We start from the raw sequence: 21,977 nt of genomic DNA on the forward strand, positions 1-21,977 counted from the left end.
GTGGGAGGAGGGAGCTTCGCCGGCGGCACCCTGGTGCTGGTGACCGGCCTGAGTCCCGGGGAGCTGCGCGCCTCCCTCTCCAGCTTCCTGTGGAGTCTGGGCCTGGCCCTGCACTCTGCCGTGAGGGTGAGGAAGTCACCGGGGGGTGGCGACATGATCTACCCCTACCGAGGGCACCGGGACCTGGACGCGCTGGTGCTGCTGGTCTACAACGTCAGCGGCACCCAGGGGAACCGCCGGCACGTCAGGGAGCTCAGCCGTGCCAACACCGAGGAGGATGACGAGGGGGAGGAGGAAGGGGGACCCGAGGCCATTGGGTAAGTACATCCTCCAACCCCAACACCCAGTGCTGACCAGGACAGTGCTTAGAGTAAAAAATGAGGTCTGCAGATGCTGGAGGTCACAGCTGAAAATGTGTTGCTGGTCAAAGCAGATTCCTGATGAAGGGCTTATGTTCGAAACGTCGAATTCTCTATTCCTGAGATGCTGCCTGGCCTGCTGTGCTTTGACCAGCAACACATTTTCAGCAGGACTGTGCTTAGGCCACTTTGGAATATTGTGTGCAATTCTGGTCTCCTTCCTATCGGAAAGATGTTGTGAAACTTGAAAGGGTTCAGCAAAGATTTACAAGGATGTTGCCAGGGTTGGAGGATCTGAGCTACAGGGAGAGGCTGAACAGGCTGGGGCTGTTTTCCCCGGAGCGTCGGAGGCTGAGGGGTGACCTTATAGAGGTTTACAAAATCATGAGGGGCATGGATAGGGTAAATAAACAAGGTCTTTTCCCTGGGGTCGGGGAGTCCAGAACTAGAGGGTTAGAGTGAGAGGGGAAAGATATAAAAGAGGCAACTTTTTCACACAGAGGGTGGTACGTGTATGGAATGAGCTGCCAGAGGAAGTGGTGGAGGCTGGTACAATTGCAACATTTAAGAGGCATTTGGATGGGTATATGAATAGGAAGGGTTTGGAGGGATATGGGCCGGGTGCTGGCAGGTGGGACTAGATTGGGTTGGGATATCAGGTCGGGATGGATCGAAGGGTCTGTTTCTGTGCTGTACATCTCAGTGAATGGGTGGGATTGGGAAGATTTGGGTGCAGATCACTTGAGCTAACAGTGAAGGTGCAGTGCAGCGAGCTGACAGTGCACCGCGTGGTATTAACGCGGCCGCAGGGCAGGGAGGTTACGTTAGACCTCAGTCGTGGGGAGATGGGGGAAGGTCGATTTTCTCTGTGGGAGAGTCCAGGGTCAGAGGTCATCAGCTCAGGGTAAGGGGTTGCGCATTTACGTCAGAGATGAGAAGGAATTGCCCCTGTCAGAGGGGAGTGACTCGTAGGAAAGGTGTGGGCCCATTGAAGAGAGAGCAGAGGGGATGCACAAGAAAGGGGATAGGGCATGAGGGGAGAGATCAGGGCAGCCAGACCATTGGAGACGAGACGGCTCACAGGATCCGACTGGAGCTTGTCAAAACCTAGAGGGAGGTGCCACAGACAGTGGGGAGTGGGGTGGCAGCTGTACCCACCAGGATAAGGGACGTAACGTCCTGGGTTCAGAGCCGTTAGTGAAACGTGATGCGGTGGAAACATATTTTTCAACCTGGTGGGTGGTCAGAGTCAACGCTGGAAAAGCACAGTCGATCAGGCAGCATCCAAGGGGCAGCAGAGTCAGTGTTTCAGGCACAAGCCCTTCATCAGGGATGCAGGGGGTGGGAGGGGAAGAGGGCTGAGAGAGAAATCGGAGGGTGGAGCTGGGGGGGAAGGTAGCATAGAGTGCGCTAGGTAGGTGGAGATGGGGGGCTAATGGTGATAGGTCAGAGAGGAGGGTGTGGAGAGGATAGGTGGGAGGGAGGATGGGCAGGTCGGGCAGGTCATGAGGGCGGTGCCGAGCTGGAAGGTTGGAACTGGGATAAGGTGCTGGGGGAGGGGGGAAATGAGGAAACTGGTGAAGTTCACATTGATGCCCTGGGGTTGGAGGGTCCCGAGGCAGAAGATGAAACGTTCTTCCTCCAGGCGTCAGGTGGTGAGGGAGGGGCGCTGGGGGAGGCCCAGGACCTGCACATCCTCGGTGGGGGATGGGGGAGGGAAAGTGTTCAGCCATGGGGCGGTGGGGTCGGTCGGTGCAGGTGTCCCAGAGATGTCCCCTGAAACGTTCCGCGAGTTGGCATCCTGTCTCCCCCCCCCCCCCCCCCCCCCCCTCCCGGTGTAGCGGGGAACCACATTGAGGTTTGGAAAGTAACCGTTCCAGGTGGGACTGGGGCGTCGGTCTTGCGGAGAGCCAGCACGGCCACGATGGGTCGAACGATCTCCGCCAGCACCACAGCAAATCCTGTGGTTCGTGTGCGAGTCCGGGTCGGCCCGAGGGAGCCGGGTGCAAGGGGCCAACAAATGCAGGGCTTACCTCGTAGATTCCCACGTTGGGAGTTGGTGGCAGGGGTTGGGTGAAGAGTGAGAGAGAGAGAGAGAGAAAGAGAGGGGAAGGAGAGAAAGAGAGAGAGACCACGATGGATAAACAGGAAAGGATGGCTTTATCCTTTCCGTAGAAATGGAAAGCTAAACAACACAAGCAGAGAATAAAGCTGGTGGGAATCCTGGAAGGTTTCGGATAGAATTCCCAAAACCCCAGGTCTTAACGAAAGGCGCTATCCAACTGGGAAACCAGGAGAAACAGAGGGCTCCGAAACACTCGGTGTGTTTTAAAGGGGCAACTGGATAAAAGGGAGGTGGGGAGGAAGAGGGAGACATGCCTAAGAACGGCGGGGTGGGTGGGAGATGAGACACGGATGGGCTCGGGTTGGTGCGGGAGGTTAGGGATAGTCCTGGAGTGCTCTGTAAGGGTCACGTTTCCCTCCCGTGCCAGGTGCATCGTCTTCGTGGAGATCAGCGCCCAGGCCTGCCTGGCCACCTACACCTCCTGCCTCTCCACCGTCCTCGACGCCGCTCTGTTCGTGGCGGCGCTGGCATCGTCGGGGAACGGCAGCGCCGCCTTCCCCTTCCCGCTGCGGGCTGTGGGCGTGACGGCCGAGAAAGGTCAGCAGTGGGGAGCGCTTTCGGGAAGTGCTGGGGTGTCCGTCAGGGCTCCCGGGTCCCTCGTCAGCCCGCCAGTGTTGACGATTTATTCGATACCGGGTCGGGAATAACCTTACCTCGTTTCCCGGGAATGTGACCTCGTCTTATACAGTCATGGCCGGAGAGTCATGCACGGCGCGGAAACAGATCCTTCGCTCCAATCAGTCCTTCCCAGCCTAATCCCAAACTGAATAATCCCGCCTGCCTACTCCTGGCCCAAATCCCTCCACACCTCTCCTATTCATGTACAGATCCAAATGTCCTTTGGCTGTTGTAGTTGTAACCACATGCACCACTTCCTCAGGAAGGTCATTCCCCCCCCCCCCCCATGAACCTCCCTCTGCACAAACAAACAAAAGCCCCTCATGTCTTTTTAAAGCCCCTCTCCTTAAAAATATGCCTCCTCAATCCCCCATCCTAAGGAAATGACACCCCTCGTGATTTTATAAACCCCTACAAGGTCACTTCTCAACTTCCCGCCCTGCTGTCAAAAATGTTCCAGCCCATCCAAACGTTCCATACCCGGCCATACTCTGGTCAATCTCTTCTGACCCATCTCCGGTATCCTTCCTGGAACCGGGCGATCAGAACTGGACACGGTGTTCCAGAAGCGGACACACCCACGTCCTTGACCACCTCCAAGTGATGTCCCGGTACTCCAATGTCTGAGCAGTGCAGGCTCAACGCCACTGCAACCACCCTCTGGACACGTGACGGAGGGAAAAGTGAGGACTGCAGACGCTGGCGATCAGAATCAAAAAGGGTGGCTTTCCTGAGGACGGGCTAACGCCCGAAACGTCGGTTCTCCCCCTCCTCGGACGCTGCCTGACCTGCTGTGCTTTTCCAGCACCTCGCTCCCGACTCTGATCTCCAGCACCCACAGCCCTCACACTTTCCTGTCTATATGTGACGCAAACGTCAAGGAGTCACACGCCTGAACCCCTAGGTCCCTCTGTTCTATAACACTACCCAAGATCCAACCATTAGGTGTGTACAGCCATTATCCCTGAATCTGATCTATCCAGTCCGGTCAGAATTTTATATCGGAATGACTTCCCCTCAATCCCAGTGAATACAGGCCCATTTGATGCAATCTCTCCCCATAGGATAGCCCTGCCATCCTCAGTGTAGCCCCACTGCACTGTCTGTGTGGTAAGGATATCCTTATAGGGAGGCTAAAACTCGACATAACATTCCAGGCATGACCTCGCCAAGGCCCAGTAAAAATTTCAGCAAGGCTCCGTCCTGCTCCTGGATTTAAACCGTCCTGTCGTGATGGCCATCCCACCTACCCGACGGCACGCTGCTCCCGCCCGCTTACCCTCCCAGGCCCATCTCTCCGCCAGACCTTTCAATGTGACTCTGACCTTGATTCGTAGACGGCCTCACACCTGTCTACAGGTACTGCCTCTGCCCCACATTCACCTGCTCCCGTGGCTCATCCAAATCGCCTCGTACCCGCTTCACGCCCACCTCAACGCTCCCAGCTGCATCTGAATCACGTGCAAACCCGGAAACGTAGCCATCAGTTCCCTCACTGTAATGGACTGGGAATAACTGGGGACCGTGCACCGATTCCCGTGCTATCCCATTGGTCACTGCCCTCCACTCCAAAAGAGACCATCCTACACGTAGCTCTGTTTCCTGTCTATCCTCCAGCTCTTGATCCCTGTCAGTAAATACTGTAAATCTCAACGGTCTTTCATTCTGCAAACCAACATCCTCACTGCAACTTAATTAATACCTTTGTGAAAATCCAAATACGCAACATCCAGTGATTCTCCCTCATCTGTCCTCAAAGATCTCCTATCCAAATGTGATTTATCTTTTGTAAATCTGTGCTGACTTTATCAAATCTCATTGATTGCTCCTAAATGTCCTACGCTGCAATCATAATGTGGTCCTGCAGGTTACAGATTGGCTTGTAAATCCTTATCACAGAAACACCCCAGGAGATAGGAACAGGGGGGAAAAGACTCCTGCTCACTCTGGGGAGTTGATGGCCTAGTAGTGTTAACACTGGACTATCAAGGAGACCCTGATAATGGAAGGACCCAGGTTCAGGTCTCGTCACAGCAGATGGTATAACTCAAATCGATTAAATATCTGGAATGAGGAACCAATAATGACCGTGAAACCATTCTCGATTGTTGGAAAAACTCCAGCTGGTTCACTCATGTCCTTGAGGGAAGGAATCTGGTCTGGCCCACATCTGATCCCAGGCCCAGGACGTTGAGTTGGATGCTGAACAATGAGGGATGGCCTGGGCAGAGACACCCACATCCCGTGAGTGGATAAACCAACACGGTAGCTCATGTGTTAGCGCCGCTGCCTCACGGCGCCAGGGACCCAGGTTCGATTCCAGCCCTCGGGCAACTGGCTGGGTGGAGATTGCACATTCTCCCTGTGTCTGCGTGGGTTTACTCCCACAGTCCAAAAGTGCGCAGGTTGGGGTGGATTGGCCATGCTAAATTACCCACAGTGTTCAGGGATGTGTAGGTTAGGGTGGATTGGCCGTGCTAAATTGTCCCATAGTGTTCAGGGATGCGTAGGTTAGGGTGGGATTGGCCCTAAGGAAATGCAGGGTTAGGGTAGGGGGTGGGCCCGGCTGCGATGCCCTTCAGAGGGGCAGTATGGACCCGGTTGGCTGAGTGGCCTGCTCCATCCAACTCTGTCTATGGTTCCGACACCCGTAGCTCCAGACCACAGAATGTAAACGTTTCGGTTTCCTCGGTCACTCAGATCCCTGAGAGGGGAAGGTCGGACGCGATGACCACCCCTGGTTGGTGTGGTCAGATGGGCAAATGGTGCCATAGCTCAGGGCACGACCTCGCTGCTGGCGGGGGTGACACTCGGGGTCAGTGAAACCATTGGACAGAGGACCTGAGGTGACGATCCTGCAGCAGATGGGGTCTCCTGGGCAGACTGGGAGGGAGTGGGGTGGGTTGGGTTGGGTTGGGTTGGGTTGGGTTGGGTTTGGAGGGGCGGGGGGCTGGCGGGTGGGCAGAGGGCACGATGACCCTACCCCGCGCCGGGTCGGCCACCGCCTTGCCCTCTCACACCTCTCGTGACCCTCCTCCTCCGCCGAACGCAGGTGCCAAGCCGGTCTCGTTTCCCTGGAAGCTGACCGGAATCTCGCTCGCCGTCCTCTTCGCGGCCGCTGTCGGAATCTCGGTGGGTCTCCACGTCGCCCGGAGACAGAGGCGGAAGCGCGCCCCCCTCTGGCTGCCCCCGGGCTTCACCCCGCGTAAGGAGCCCAGGAACTACAAGAGGAGGGAGCCGGTGGGAGAAGACGCCATTGGCATGAAGTAAGTGGCTCGGGGAGAAATGGCGGTGACTTAGCGTTCCGGCTACGGGGACGTAACGATGAAAAGGCAGCGTCACCGAGCGAGTCATCGAGACTAACGCGGCTGGGAATACGATTTCAAATCCCATCTCAGTCCTCCGAGTGTAGGAGTTGGGACATCGCGTTGAGATTGTGCAGGACATTGGCGAGGCCTTTTCTGGAGTACCGTTCTGTTACGGGAAGGTTATCATTAAGCTGCAGAGGGTTCAGAAGAGATTTACCAGGATGTTGCCAGCGATGGAGGGTTCGAGTTATATAGAAATGCTGGATAGGCCGAGACGTTTTTCACTGGAGAGGTGACCTCCTAGAAGCTTATAAAACCATGACAGAGGTGAATGGTGGGTGATTTTGCCCCGGGAAGTGAGGGGGGGAGGTTTCAAGACCAGGGAGCATGTTAAGGTGAGAGAAGAGAGATTTATAAAAGACATGAGGGGCAAATATTTTTTATACAGAGGGTGGTTTGCGTGTGGAATAAACATCCCAGGGAAGTGGTGGTTTCGGGTGTCATTAAATGACACATAGATAAGTACATGAATTGGAAAGGTGTGGAGGGATACGGGTCAGGAGCAGGCAGGTGGGACTGGTTTAGTTTGGCATTGCGGTCGGCATGGATTAGTTGGGCCGAAGGGTCTGTTTCCATGCTGTATTACTCTGAGGCACTGGCTTATTGATCATGTGCCTTTCGATTCCTAATTATATTATCGTGGAAGGACTGTTATTTCTGAAGTTTTTGTTTCTCCACGCCTTTCTTTTGTGAACTTATCGCGATGATTTTGTATTTTTGACGGTCTGGATATGTTACGCCTTTATCTTTCTAACGTTTTCCCTCCAAGAGTTTGTATTTGTAGAATCAGTACTTTGGTACCTGAGTTTACATGGTACGTGTTGACTTGTGAACTTTTCACTGTGAGTACGTGACAATAAAGCTCATTCCAGCGTCCCAGCCCGATGTTCCAGCGTCCCAGCCTGATGTTCCAGCGTCCCAGCCTGGTATTCCAGCGTCCCAGCCCGATGTTCCAGCGTCCCAGCCCGATGTTCCAGCGTCCCAGCCCGATGTTCCAGCGTCCCAGCCTGATGTTCCAGCGTCCCAGCCTGGTATTCCAGCGTCCCAGCCCGATGTTCCAGCGTCCCAGCCTGATGTTCCAGCGTCCCAGCCTGGTATTCCAGCGTCCCAGCCCGATGTTCCAGCGTCCCAGCCCGATGTTCCAGCGTCCCAGCCCGATGTTCCAGCGTCCCAGCCTGATGTTCCAGCGTCCCAGCCTGGTATTCCAGCGTCCCAGCCCGATGTTCCAGCGTCCCAGCCTGATGTTCCAGCGTCCCAGCCTGGTATTCCAGCGTCCCAGCCCGATGTTCCAGCGTCCCAGCCCGATGTTCCAGCGTCCCAGCCTGATGTTCCAGCGTCCCAGCCCGATGTTCCAGCGTCCCAGCCTGATGTTCCAGCGTCCCAGCCCGATGTTCCAGCGTCCCAGCCTGATGTTCCAGCGTCCCAGCCTGATGTTCCAGCGTCCCAGCCCGATGTTCCAGCGTCCCAGCCCGATGTTCCAGCGACGAGGGTTAGAATCCCCACCCCGGCAACAAGACAACGTTTGTAATTGATTAAAACAATCTGGAATCAAAGCCCCAGTTTGACAGCGAGCACTGCCAGGCTGTTGTAAAAACCCATCCGGTTCACTCAGGGAGGGAGATCCACTGGCCTGACCTGGTCTGAGCTCTCCACGTAACTCCAGACCCACGGCCTGGTGCGGCTGACTCTTTACCTGCCCTTGGCAAACGCCAGCTGGTGACAAACAAAACTGGATTAGTGCCACTCCAGTGCCCGTCTGCGATAGGTGGGAATCTGTCTCCCTCTGACTCTCAGAGTGGGGGGGGAGGGAGGCGGTGCCCCCCGACACACTCTCCCTGGTACAAGCCCGCTCTCCCCTGTCCCTGTGGCACCTGATTTCTCTTACACAGCCAAGGGGAATGCCAGAGTGTTACAAGGGGACATAAACTTAAGGTGAAGGGTGGAAGGTATAGGGGGGCTGTCAGGGGTAGGTTCTTTACCCAGAGAGTGGTGGGGGCATGGAATGCGCTGCCTGTGGGAGTGGCAGAGTCAGAATCATTGGTGACCTTTAAGCGGCAATTGGATAAGTACATGGATGGGTGCTTAAGCTAGGACAAATGTTCAGCACAACATCGTGGGCCGAAGGGCCTGTTGTGTGTTGTATTGTTCTATGTTCTAATGCCCCTTACCCACCTGGCACACTATCCCTGGTACAATGTCCCCTACCCCCCTGGCAAACTATCCCTGGTACAATATCCCCTACCCACCCGGCACACTATCTTACTGACCACACACCCCCACCCCAACCATCAACACCCTGGAGACTTCCACTGACCAGGAACTATGGCACACTGAGTCAAAGGCTAGAGATTCTACCCCGAGAGTGTCCAGCACCCACACACCCCACCCTCACCCCAAACCATTCACTCCCTCTCAACCCATTCTCCCCATCCAACTACTCTGGACAGGATCTGTCTCTGGACCTTGCATGGTCACCCAACACCCGATCACCCACCACCCCGCCTGGCTCCCGGTGAACCTGATGCCCGCTCTCCCCTGTCCCTGTGGCACCTGATTTTTCTTACACACCCTGACCTTCCCCGATCTGTCTTTACCTGATCCTCTTACACTCAGGTGCCCTACCTGTCATTTCTAAGGGGAATGCCAGTTGGAATTTCCCATCAATCCCTCATACAATGCCTGCTACACAATCCCTGACACACTCTCCCTGGTACAATGCCCGCTCTCCCCTGTCCCTGTGCCCCCTACCCCCATGGCACTCTCCCTGGTACAATGCCCCTACCCACCTGGCACTTTCCCTGGTACAATGCCCCCTACCCACCTGGCACTCTATCCCTGGTACAATGCCCCCTGGCACTCTGCACTCCCAGGGTTTGTACGTTTATATGAACCTTTGACAGCATCTGACAGAGTGGCTGGTGACGGCTTTAGCTTTCAGAACGCAGTCCGGGACAAAGGAGGTCATCAGCCTTCCTCTGAGAGACCTGCGATCCAAAAGACCAGTTGGAATAGACAGTGGGGTGGCACAGTGGCTCAGGGGTTAGCACTACTGCCTCACAGCGCCAGGGACCTGGGTTCAATCCCAGCCTCGGGCGACTGCCTGTGTGGGATTTGTATGTTCTCTCCCTGTGTCTGCGTGGGTTTGCTCGGGTTTCCTCCCACAGTCACGAAGATGTGCAGGTCAGGGTGGACTGGCCGTGGAAAACGCAGTGTTACAGGCCTGGGTTGGATGCTCTTCGGATGGTCTGTGCGGCCTTGATGGGCCGAATGGCCTATGTCCACGCTGGAGGAATTCTAAACTAGGAAGGCTAGCTCCACGTTTCTAAGGGAACGCCGATTGGAATTTCCCATCTGAAATGCAGAGCACCCTCCTGTCATTGATAAAAACTGGGCAGAGTGGCAATATGGCCTTTGGCAACAGGAGGAACACAGGGAGATAGGGAATTTCCTGTTGGAACGTTCTGACCCACTTTGTTCCCTTCCATCCCAGGATCCTGAACCAGGAAACTGACTGTGAGGATGAAGAAGACAATCAAAACTCCTTAGCAGACCATCCACCCAGCCACAGGAAATCCAAGGTAATGTCAAACTCTGAAGGGGAGGTTTCAGGATGAAGTATCCAAATATTGTCTAGTGTTTTCATAGAGCGAGCCTGTTCCTACTGAGAGAGAGGCTGCTGACCAAAGCACACAGTGTTCAGGCTTATGTATTGTCGAGTTTTGAGAAGATTTGTAGCTCAGGTTGATGTTCTGGATGCAGGTTTGCTCGATGAGCTGGAAGGTTAGCTTTCAGACGTTTCGTCACCATGCTAGGTAACATCATCAGTGAACCTCTGGCTGAAGCACTGGTGTTAGTGATCTGCTTTCTTTTATGTGTTAGCTTTCCTTGGTTTGGCGATGTCATTTCCTGCAGTGATGTCATTTCCTGTTCTTTCTCTCAGAGGGTTACATATTACACTGTTAACTACCTGCGTGGGTAAAGGGCATCCATGAGATGCTGTATTAATTAATGTTCAACCAGATTTTTAGTACAGTACCATGTGAAACATTAAGTGTGGAATAAGATCACAAGGAGGTGAGGATGATGTAGTAACATGATGGAGGATTGATTAATGGACGACTCGCAAAGATTAAGGAGAAATGGTTACTTTTCACTGACAGTCTGGAACGATGGGATGCTGCAAGATTCAGGGATAGGTCATAACCGACCTGCACTCTGTTCTGTTAGAATCCATACCGTGTGGAAACAGGCCCTTTGGCCCAAGAAGTCCACATCGACCCACCAAAGAGTATCCCACCCAGACCCATTCCCCTACCCTATTACTCTGCATTTACCCCTGACTGATGCACTGAACATCCCTGAACACTATGGGACAATGTAGCATGGCCAATCCACCCTAACCTACACGTCCCTGAACACTATGGGACAATTTAGCACGGCCAATCCACCCTAACCTACACATCCCTGAACACTATGGGACAATTTAGCACGGCCAATCCACCCTAACCTACACATCCCTGAACACTACGGGACAATTTAGCACGGCCAATCCACCCTAACCTACATATCCCTGAACACTACGGGACAATTTAGCACGGCCAATCCACCCTAACCTACATATCCCTGAACACTATGGGACAATTTAGCACGGCCAATCCACCCTAACCTACACATCCCTGAACACTATGGGACAATTTAGCACGGCCAATCCACCCTAACCTACATATCCCTGAACACTATGGGACAATTTAGCACGGCCAATCCACCCTAACCTACACATCCCTGAACACTATGGGACAATTTAGCACGGCCAATCCACCCTAACCTACACATCCCTGAACACTATGGGACAATTTAGTACGGCCAATCCACCCTAACATACACATCCCTGAACACTGTGGGACAATTTAGTACGGCCAATCCACCCTAACCTACATATCCCTGAACACTATGGGACAATTTAGCACGGCCAATCCACCCTAACCTACACATCCCTGAACACTATGGGACAATTTAGCACGGCCAATCCACCCTAACCTACACACATCTTTGTGACTGTGGGAGGAAACCGGAGCACCCGGAGGAAACCCACGCAGACACGGGGAAAATGAGCAAACCCCACACAGACAGATGCCCGAAGCTGGAATCGAACCTGGGTCCCTGGCACTGTGAGGCAGCAGTATTAACCACTGAGCCACCGTGTTGCCTGTTGTCCTGGAGGAAGGGACAGTGATGATGATGGGAGTTTGCTGATGATTCAAAGCTGGGTCACGCTCCAGTTGGAGATGACAGAGAAGCTGTCGAGACACATGGGCAGGTTTAGAAAGTGGTCGATAAAGACTACGGGGAACTGCCGTGTTATTCCTTTCAGTGGGAAAGGTGGCTAAAGCTGAACAAATTATGTTGAAAACGGATGAATGATCACAATGCTAACATTCTGAGGCACGGGGAAGGGATAAGGTGCAGGAATCAATCTTCAAAAGTGGAGTCGCAGGTAGATGGGATAGTGAAGGCAGCGTTTGGTATGCTTTCCTTTATTGGTCAGAGTATTGAGTACAGGAGTTGGGAGGTCATGTCGCGGCTGTACAGGACATTGGTCAGGCCACTGTTGGAATACTGCGTGCAATTCTGGTCACCTTCCTACCGGAAAGATGTTGTGAAACTTGAAAGGGTTCAGAAAAGATTTACAAGGATGTTGCCAGGGTTGGAGGATCTGAGCTACAGGGAGAGGCTGAACAGGCTGGGGCTGTTTTCCCTGGAGCGTCGGAGGCTGAGGGGTGACCTCATAGAGGTTTATAAAATTATGAGGGGCATGGATAGGGTAAATAAACAAGGTCTTTTCCCTGGGGTGGGGGAGTCCAGAACTAGAGGGCATAGGTTTAAGATGTGAGGGAGAGATTTAAAAGGGACCTAAGGGGCAATGTTTTTTATGCAGAGGGTGGTGCGTGTATGGAATGAGCTGCCAGAGGAAGTGGTGGAGGCTGGTACAATTACTGCATTTAAAAGGTATCTGGATGGGTATATGAATAGGAAGGGTTTAGAGGGATATGGGCTGGGTGCCGGCAAATGGGACTAGATTAGGTTAGGATACCTGGTCAGCCTGGATGAGTTGGACCGAAGGGTCTGTTTCCAACAGACATCTCTATAACTCTCTGACCAATGGGCACGTTAACCTCTCTTGTCAAGGGATTAAGGGCAGGAATTAAGGAGCGTTATTACAATTGTACAGGGTGAGATGACCAATAAGCATGAGATATAGGAGAGGGGGAGGCCATTCAGATGATCAATTCTGCACCAGCGTTCTGCTGGAAGGCAGAGGCTGGACCTCAAGGTGATCCATTTGCAGGATGGCCACCAGTAACGAGCAGAGATCCACAGGGTTCAGGGAGTATTTACAGCAAACACTCACAGCTTGGATGTTGAAACTAAATGTACTGTCGCCAAGTTTGAGGGTGACTGATAGAGATGGGAAGGCAAGTGCTGAACATCACACCAAGAGTCTGCAGAGGGTTAGCAGCAGGTTAGACCATTGGGCATAAATCTGTCCGATAAAATATAACATGGGGAGAATTCAAGGGTTTAGAGGAACGCGTGCACTTTCTGCTCTTGGAAGAATCAAAGGTTACATCTCTGAGATGTTTTCAAGTTTTGAAGGGCTTGCGACTTTCAGACAGTGTGGCACTCCCTCAGTACTGACCCTCTGACAGTGCGGCACTCCCTCAGTACTGACCCTCTGACAGTGTGGCACTCCCTCAGTACTGACCCTCTGACAGTGTGGCACTCCCTCAGTACTGACCCTCTGACAGTGCGGCACTCCCTCAGTACTGACCCTCTGACAGTGTGGCACTCCCTCAGTACTGACCCTCTGACAGTGAGGCACGCCCTCAGTACAGACTCTCTGACAGTGTGATACTCCCTCAGTACTGACCCTCTGACAGTGCGATACTCACTCAATACTGACCCTCTGACAGTGCAGCACTCCCTCAGTACTGACCCTCTGACAGTGCGGCACTCCCTCAGTACTGACCCTCTGACAGTGTGGCACGCCCTCAGTACAGACTCTCTGACAGTGCGGCACTCCCTCAGTACTGACCCTCTGACAGTGCGGCACTCCCTCAGTACTGACCCTCTGACAGGGCGGCACTCCCTCAGTACTGACCCTCTGACAGTGTGGCACTCCCTCAGTACTGACCCTCTGACAGTGCGGCACTCCCTCAGTACTGACCCTCTGACAGTGTGGCACTCCCTCAGTACTGACCCTCTGACAGTGAGGCACGCCCTCAGTACAGACTCTCTGACAGTGTGATACTCCCTCAGTACTGACCCTCTGACAGTGTGGCACTCCCTCAGTACTGACCCTCTGACAGTGTGGTACTCCCTCAGTACTGACCCTCTGACAATGCAGCACTCCCTCAGTACTGACCCTCTGACAGTGCAGCACTCCCTCAGTACTGACCCACTGACAGTGTGGCACTCCCTCAGTACTGACCCTCTGACAGTGCCGCACTCCCTCAGTACTGATCCTCTGACAGTGCGGCACTTCCTCAGTACTGACCCTCTGACAGTGCGGCACTCCCTCAGTACTGACCCTCTGACAGTGCAGCACTCCCTCAGTACTGACCCTCTGACAGTGCAGCACTCCCTCAGTACTGACCCTCTGACAGTGCGGCACTTCCTCAGTACTGACCCTCTGACAGTGCGGCACTCCCTCAGTACTGACCCTCTGACAATGCAGCACTCCCTCAGTACTGACCCACTGACAGTGTGGCACTCCCTCAGTAGTGACCCACTGACATGCAGCACTCCCTCAGTACTGACCCACTGACAGTGCGGCACTCCCTCAGTACTGACCCTCCAACAGTATGGCACTCCCTCAGCACTGACCCTCCGACAGTACGGCACTTCCTCAGCACTGACCCTCCGACAGTGCGGCACTCCCTCAGTACTGACCCTCCGACAGTGCGGCACTCCCTCAATACTGACCCTCCGACAGTGCGGCACTCCCTCAGTACTGACCCCTGACAGTGCGGCATTCCCTCAGTACTGACCCCCTGATATTGTGGCACTCCCTCAGTACTGACCCTCTGATATTGTGGCACTCCCTCAGTACTGACCCTCTGACTGTGCGGCACTCCCTCAGCACTGACCTGATTGCCAGCGAGGGTATGACAGTGGGTTTTGGGAAAGTGTGTGTTGTTTTTAAGCTAACGTTATCTTGTATATTTACAGTCTGAGGTGATTCCAATCCTGCCTGATAACCGGAAGTGGACCCAGAAACACATCAAGGCTGTTGTCAATGTTCCTCAGTCTGTAGCACTTACCCCACCCCAGGATAACACAGAGTGCATGGATGTTGATGCTAGAGGTCCAGGTACATACATATTCGCCAACTTCCTAGCTCCCAGGTTCCATGGCAACACGGTCATCGCTCAGATTCCATGTTGACAAGTTCTACTCACAGGTTGCATGGCATTAAGGCCTACTCACAGTTTCCATGGCAACATGGCCAATTCCCAGCTTCCATGGTAACATTATCTATTCCCAACTTCCGTGGCACCATGGCCTACTCTCGGGTACCATGGTGACATGGCCAATTCCCAGTTTCCATGGCAACGTGGCCTATCCTCAGATACCATGGCAACACGGTCAACTCCCAGTTTCCACAGTGACATGGTACTCCCAGCTTTTGTACCATCATGGCCGACTCTCAGGTACCATGATGATATGGAGCTCCCAGGCTCCATCATGGCCTAACTGACTTGCGGGTGCCACAGCAACACAGCGTGTCACTGGACCTGCAGCCCGAGTCCACCATACAGTGCCGGCCGGCCTGCTCCCGGGAATGGCCGATGGCCTGATTTGGCATTGCCCCCGCCTGGCTAGATCAGGGTTTGCACTGGCGTCGGAGCGGTTAGACAGAGGCCTCTTCCCCCTCATCCTCGTTTCCTGTGTGTGTCTCTCTCTGTGCTCCTTCCTTGATGTCTGCATTTCTCTCTCTGTCTCTCTCTCTTCTCCACCCCCCCACACTCTCTCTCTCTCCCCACCCCCACACTCACTCTCTCTCTCTCTACCCCCCGTGTTCTCTCTCTCTCTCTCTCTCTCTCTTTCTCCCTCCACCTCCATGCTCTCTCTCTCTCTCCTCCCCACCACCACTCACACTCCCCTGCCCCCATTCTCTCTCCCCCACCCCCACTCTCACTCTCTCTCCCTCTACCTCCCCATGCTCTCTCTCTCTCTCTCTCTCTCCCCTGCACCCACTCTCTCTCTCTCTCTCCCCCGCCCTCTCTCTCCCACCCCCCGCTCCCCCCACTCTCTCTCCCCCCTACTCTCTCTCTCTCTCTCTCCCACCCCCCCAACCCCCATTCTCTCTCCCCCCACCCCCACTCTCTCTCCCACCCCCCCACTCTCTCTCCCACCCCCCCACTCTCTCTCCCCCATTCTCTCTCCCCCCCCACCCCCACTCTCCCCACACTCTCTCCCACCCCCCCAACCCCCATTCTCTCTCCCCGCACCCCCTCTCTCTCTCTCCCACCCCCCTCTCTCTCCGCCCCCACCCCCACACTCCCCCTCCCCACCCCCCTCTCTCTCCCACCCCCCTCTCTCTCCGCCCCCACCCCCACACTCCCCCTCCCCACCCCCCTCTCTCTCCCACCCCCCCACCCCTCTCTCTCTCCCGCCCACACTCTCTTCCCCCCTCCCCCACACTCTCTTCCCCCCCCCCACACTCTCTCCCCCCCTTCCTCCCCTCCCCTCACGGCTGTGAGCCCACCCTAGTTCTGTGGTTGGTTACAGACGGAGTGACCCCGCTGATGGTGGCAGTGCGAGCAGCCGGAGACCCGGACTCGGGGTTGGGCGAGCTGGAGGCCCAGGACGGTTTGGCGAGTGTTATCTCGGACCTGATTGGCCAGGGGGCGAGCCTGCAGCCGCAGACGGATGTGACCGGGGAGACGGCGCTGCACCTAGCCGCCCGGTTCTGTCGGGCAGACGCTGCCAAGTGCATGTTGGACATGGGCGCAGACACCAACGCTCAGGACAGATCGGGCCGTACCCCCTTGCACACCGCCGTGGCGGCTGACGCACAGGGAGTCTTCCAGGTACCGTCGCGCCACACCAGTAACCTTCACCCCGTGAATTTACCACAATGTACCAATCTACACCCCATCCCCCAACCCCTCCTTGATGTTGAATGCTCCCGGGACTGGCCAGACCCCCGTCAAGCCCACATCCACTTCCCCGAAACCTTCACGGTGCCCATTGACAACAAGTAGGCAATGTTTTCCAGGCCAGCATTCATCCCCCATCACCTCCATGTGGCTATGGAGTCAACCACTTTGCTCTGGGGGTCTGGACTCCACCATCTTGCTGTGGGGGTCAAAGCTCAACCACGTTGATGTGGGGGTCAAGACTCAACCACCTTGATGTAGGGGTCTGGACTCAACCAGGTTGCTGTGGGGCGTCGGGACTCAACCACCTTGTTCTGGGGGACTGGACTCCACCATCTTGCTGCGGGGGTCAAGACTCAACCACTTTGCTCTGGTGGACTGGATTCCACCATCTTGCTGTGGGGGTCAAGACTTAACCAACTTGCTCTGTGGGACTGGACTCCACCATCTTGTTGTGGGGGTCAAGATTCAACCACCTTGCTGTAGGGTGTCGAGGCTCAACCACCTTGCCATGGGGGCCGGGACTCAGCCACTTTGCCGTGGAGGTTTGGATTCAACCACCTTGGAGTTGGGGTCTGGAGTCAACCATCTTGCTGTGGGAATCAAGACTCAACCATCTTGCTGTGGGGGTCTGGACTCCACCATCTTGCTGTGGGGGACTGGACTCCACCATCTTGCTGAGGGGGTCAAGACTCAACCAACTTGCTCTGGGGGATTGGACTCCACCATCTTGCTGTGGGAGGTCGGGACTCAACCACCTTGCCATGGGGGCTGGAACTCAGCCACTTTGCCTCTGGACTCCACCACCTTGCTGTGGGGGTCTGGACTCAACCATCCTGCTCTAGAGAACTGGATTCCACCATCTTCTGTGGGGGTCAAGACTCAACCAATTTGCTCTGGGGGATTGGATTCCACCATCTTGCTGTGAGGGTCAAGACTCAATCACTTTGCTCTGGGGGACTGGGCTCCACGATCTTGCTGTGGGGGTCAAGTTTCAACCACCTTGCTCTGGGGGACTGGGCTCCACCATCTTGCTGTGGGGGTCAAGACTCAACCACCTTGCTCTGGGGGACTGGGCTCCACCATCCTGCTGTGGGGGTCAAGTTTCAACCACCTTGCTGTGGGGGTCAAGACTCAACCACCTTGCTCTGGGGGACTGGGCTCCACCATCTTGCTGTGGGGGTCAAGACTTAACCACCTTGCTCTGGGGGACTGGACTCCACTATCTTGCTGTGGGGGTCAAGACCCAACCATCTTGCTCTGGGGGACTGGACTCCACCATCGTGCTGTAGGAGTTAAGACTCAACCACTTTGCTCTGGGACTGGACTCAACCATCTTGCTGTGGGGGTAAAGACTCCACCACCTTGCCGTGGGTGTTTGGATTCAACCATCTTGCTGTGGGGGTCTGGAATCAACCACCTTGCTGTAGGGGTCTGGAGTCAACCACTTTACTGTGGGGGGTCAAGACTCAACCACCTTGTCGTGGGGGTCTGGTCTCAACCACCTTGCCGTGGGGGTCGGGGATCAACCACCTTGCTGGAGTCACGTGTAAGTGTGTACAGACCGGATAAGGATGGCAGTTCCCTTCCCGAAAGGGACACGAGTGAACCCATGTGGGGGTTTTCACTCGACCATCAACGATGGTCATCGTTAGACTCTTAATTCCAGATTTTTAATTAAACTCGCATCCACCATGCTGGAATTTGAGCATCAGCTGGGCCTACGCAACCCATAGTCAAGGGATAATCCCACGAACGGGGGGAAGTATGATCCTGGATGGGCTGAACACAAGGAATACTCTCCACTTGCCTGGATGGGGCCAGCTCCAACAACACTCAGGAAGCCATTTTGAGGTGGGATTACAGAGCCACCATAGTGAGGGAGGGGGCTGTAGACTGCCACCTACAGGCTACATCCTGAGATGACAGTGTTACAGGGCATCTGTTGACATCCAATTGTTGACGGGGACATCCTCAATGAAGACAGAAGGGCCTCTGACCAACCTGTATTGTCATTGGGAAGTGGTATGATTTGACGGCGGGGGGGTGGGCAGGGAGTTGAATTGCTTCGTTGTTTCCGTGGGTGACGGTCAGGACCCTCGTTGAGAGGGCGGTGTTGCTGTGAGCGGCCATCTTTAATCGCCCTCCTCCCCTCCCCTCCCCCCTCGGCAGATCCTCTTGCGTAACAGGTTGACAGACGTGGACGCGCGGATGCACGATGGGACGACACCGCTAATCCTGGCAGCTAGACTCGGCATCGATAACGTGGCAGAGGAGCTCATCAACTGCAACGCAGACGTCAACGCGACGGACAATCACGGTACTCGCGGATCGGGGAGGGGGGGCTGGATACAGGGGGAGATGGGGGATACGGGGGATACAGGGTTCATGGGAGAAGGGGATACGGGGATCGGGGGAGATGGGGGATACAGGGATCAGGGCGATGGCGGACAGAGGGATCGGGGCGATGGGGGATACAGGGATCGGGGCGATGGGGGATACAGGGATCGGGGCGATGGGGGATACGGGGGATACGGGGATCGGGGCGATGGGGGATACAGGGATCGGGGCGATGGGGGATACAGGGGGATACAGGGATCGGGGCGATGGGGGATACAGGGATCGGGGCGATGGGGGATACGGGGGATACGGGGATCGGGGCGATGGGGGATACAGGGATCGGGGCGATGGGGGATACAGGGGGATACAGGGATCGGGGCGATGGGGGATACGGGGGATACAGGGATCGGGGCGATGGGGGATACAGGGATCGGGGCGATGGGGGATACGGGGGATACAGGGATCGGGGCTATGGGGGATACGGGGGATACAGGGATTGGGGCGATGGGGGATACAGGGGGATACAGGGATCGGGGCGATGGGGGATACAGGGGATACAGGGATCGGGGCGATGGGGGATACGGGGGATACAGGGATTGGGGCGAGGGGGGATACAGGGATCGGGGCGATGGGGGATACAGGGATCGGGGTGATGGGGGATACGGGGGATACAGGGATCGGGGCGATGGGGGATACAGGGATCGGGGTGATGGGGGATACGGGGGATACAGGGATCGGGGCGATGGGGGATACAGGGGGATACAGGGATCGGGGCGATGGGGGATACAGGGATCGGGACGATGGGGGATACAGGGATCGGGACGATGGGGGATACAGGGGGATACAGGGATTGGGGCGATGGGGGATACAGGGGGATACAGGGATCGGGGCGATGGGGGATACAGGGATCGGGGCGATGGGGGATACAGGGATCGGGACGATGGGGGATACAGGGGGATACAGGGATTGGGGCGATGGGGGATACAGGGGGATACAGGGATCGGGGCGATGGGGGATACAGGGATCGGGGCGATGGGGGATACAGGGGGATACAGGGATTGGGGCGATGGGGGATACAGGGGGATACAGGGATCGGGGCGATGGGGGATACAGGGATCGGGGCGATGGGGGATACAGGGGGATACAGGGATTGGGGCGATGGGGGATACAGGGGGATACAGGGATTGGGGCGATGGGGGATACAGGGATCGGGGCGATGGGGGATACAGGGGGATACAGGGATTGGGGCGATGGGGGATACAGGGGGATACAGGGATCGGGGCGATGGGGGATACAGGGATCGGGGCGATGGGGGATACAGGGGGATACAGGGATTGGGGCGATGGGGGATACAGGGGGATACAGGGATTGGGGCGATGGGGGATACAGGGGGATACAGGGATCGGGGCGATGGGGGATACAGGGATCGGGACGATGGGGGATACAGGGATCGGGGCGATGGGGGATACAGGGGGATACAGGGATTGGGGCGATGGGGGATACAGGGGGATACAGGGATCGGGGCGATGGGGGATACAGGGATTGGGGCGATGGGGGATACAGGGATCGGGGCGATGGGGGATACAGGGATCGGGACGATGGGGGATACAGGGATTGGGGCGATGGGGGATACAGGGATCGGGGCGATGGGGGATACAGGGATCGGGACGATGGGGGATACAGGGATTGGGGCGATGGGGGATACAGGGATTGGGGCGATGGGGGATACAGGGATTGGGACGATGTGGGATAAAGGGATCGGGACGATGGGGGATACAAGGGATACAGGGATTGGGGCGACAGAGGATGCAGGGGTTGGGGTGATGGGGGATGCAGGGGGAATACAGGGATTTGGACGAGGGGGGATTCAGGGATCGGGGCGATGGGGGATACAGGGATTGGGACGATGGAGGATGCAGGGATCGAGGCCGTGAGGGATACAGGGGGATACAGGGATCGGGGGGGGTCGGGGGATACAGGGATTGGATTGATAGAGGATGGGGATATGGTGTGGGTTACAGGGAGAGTGCAGGGATTGGTGTGACCGGGGATATGGGGATTGGAATTACAAAGGTGATACATGGATTGGGGACGAGACGGGATACAGGGATTGGGAATACTGGGGTTTACAGGGGTCGGGGCAATGGGGGATACTCGGGGGATACAGGATTTGGGCGCAATGTAGGATACAGGGATGTGGGATACATGGATGGGGCACAGGGGGATACAGGGATGGGGAGATATGGAGGGATACGGGGATAGGGATACAGGGGGATACAGGGATCGGGACAATGGGGGATGGAGGATGTGGGGATAGAGTGGATTGATGGATATAGGTGATCAGGGATACAGAGGATGCAGGATATGGGGATACAGGGGATCTTGGATACGAAGGTTCGGGGATGGGAATACGGGATGGGGAGGTGGAATACAGCGATGAGGGGTTCGGGGTGATGGGGGATATGAAAGCACAGTGAATCAGGAATACAGGTGATTGGGAATACAGGGAATTGGGATACAGGGCATCAGGGCTACAGGGCTTGGGGATACCGGAGATCAGGGATATGGGGTTCAGGAATACAGGGCTCAGGGATAGGGGATGGGGGAATACAGGGGGGTACAAATAAGGGATACGGGGAATACAGGGATAAGGGGGTATGGAGATCAGGAATATGGAGGTGTGGGACTGGATGGATAAGGGACTTGAGCATAGAGGGATCAAGAATACAGGGATCAGATTAATGGAGATCAGAAATACTCAGATATCGGGATCAGGGATATCAAATTCAGACATACGGGAATGGATAATATAGGATTTGGAGAATTTTGATATAATGCTTGGAAATGTAAAAATCAGGGATAGAGAAATCAAGAAAAAGCAGATCATGGATATGTGGAACAGGGGTACTGGGATTGGGAATATGGGACTGAGAGATGTGGGGATTTGGGGATATGTGACCGAGGGAAACAGGAATTGGGGATATGGGACTGAGGGATACGGGGA

General features: G+C 55.5%; 1 protein-coding gene across 4 annotated transcripts in view; it reads left to right on the plus strand.

The window, feature by feature from the left end:
* LOC132832710 (neurogenic locus notch homolog protein 1-like) overlaps positions 1-21,977 on the plus strand; it is a 173,168-nt gene that overhangs the window by 145,256 nt on the left and 5,935 nt on the right. For all 4 annotated transcript variants that reach the window (XM_060850807.1, XM_060850809.1, XM_060850810.1 and 1 more), the window contains 7 exons: positions 1-317; positions 2,852-3,021; positions 6,155-6,368; positions 9,961-10,048; positions 14,700-14,841; positions 16,263-16,564; positions 18,806-18,953. The exon at positions 1-317 is cut by the window's left edge and continues 133 nt beyond it. In XM_060850807.1, coding sequence (XP_060706790.1) covers positions 1-317; positions 2,852-3,021; positions 6,155-6,368; positions 9,961-10,048; positions 14,700-14,841; positions 16,263-16,564; positions 18,806-18,953 — 1,381 coding nt within the window. The remainder of the gene's footprint in view (positions 318-2,851; positions 3,022-6,154; positions 6,369-9,960; positions 10,049-14,699; positions 14,842-16,262; positions 16,565-18,805; positions 18,954-21,977) is intronic.

The sequence above is a fragment of the Hemiscyllium ocellatum genome, chromosome 35 (genome assembly GCF_020745735.1).
Source record: "Hemiscyllium ocellatum isolate sHemOce1 chromosome 35, sHemOce1.pat.X.cur, whole genome shotgun sequence".
NCBI classification, from domain to species: Eukaryota; Metazoa; Chordata; class Chondrichthyes; order Orectolobiformes; family Hemiscylliidae; genus Hemiscyllium; species Hemiscyllium ocellatum.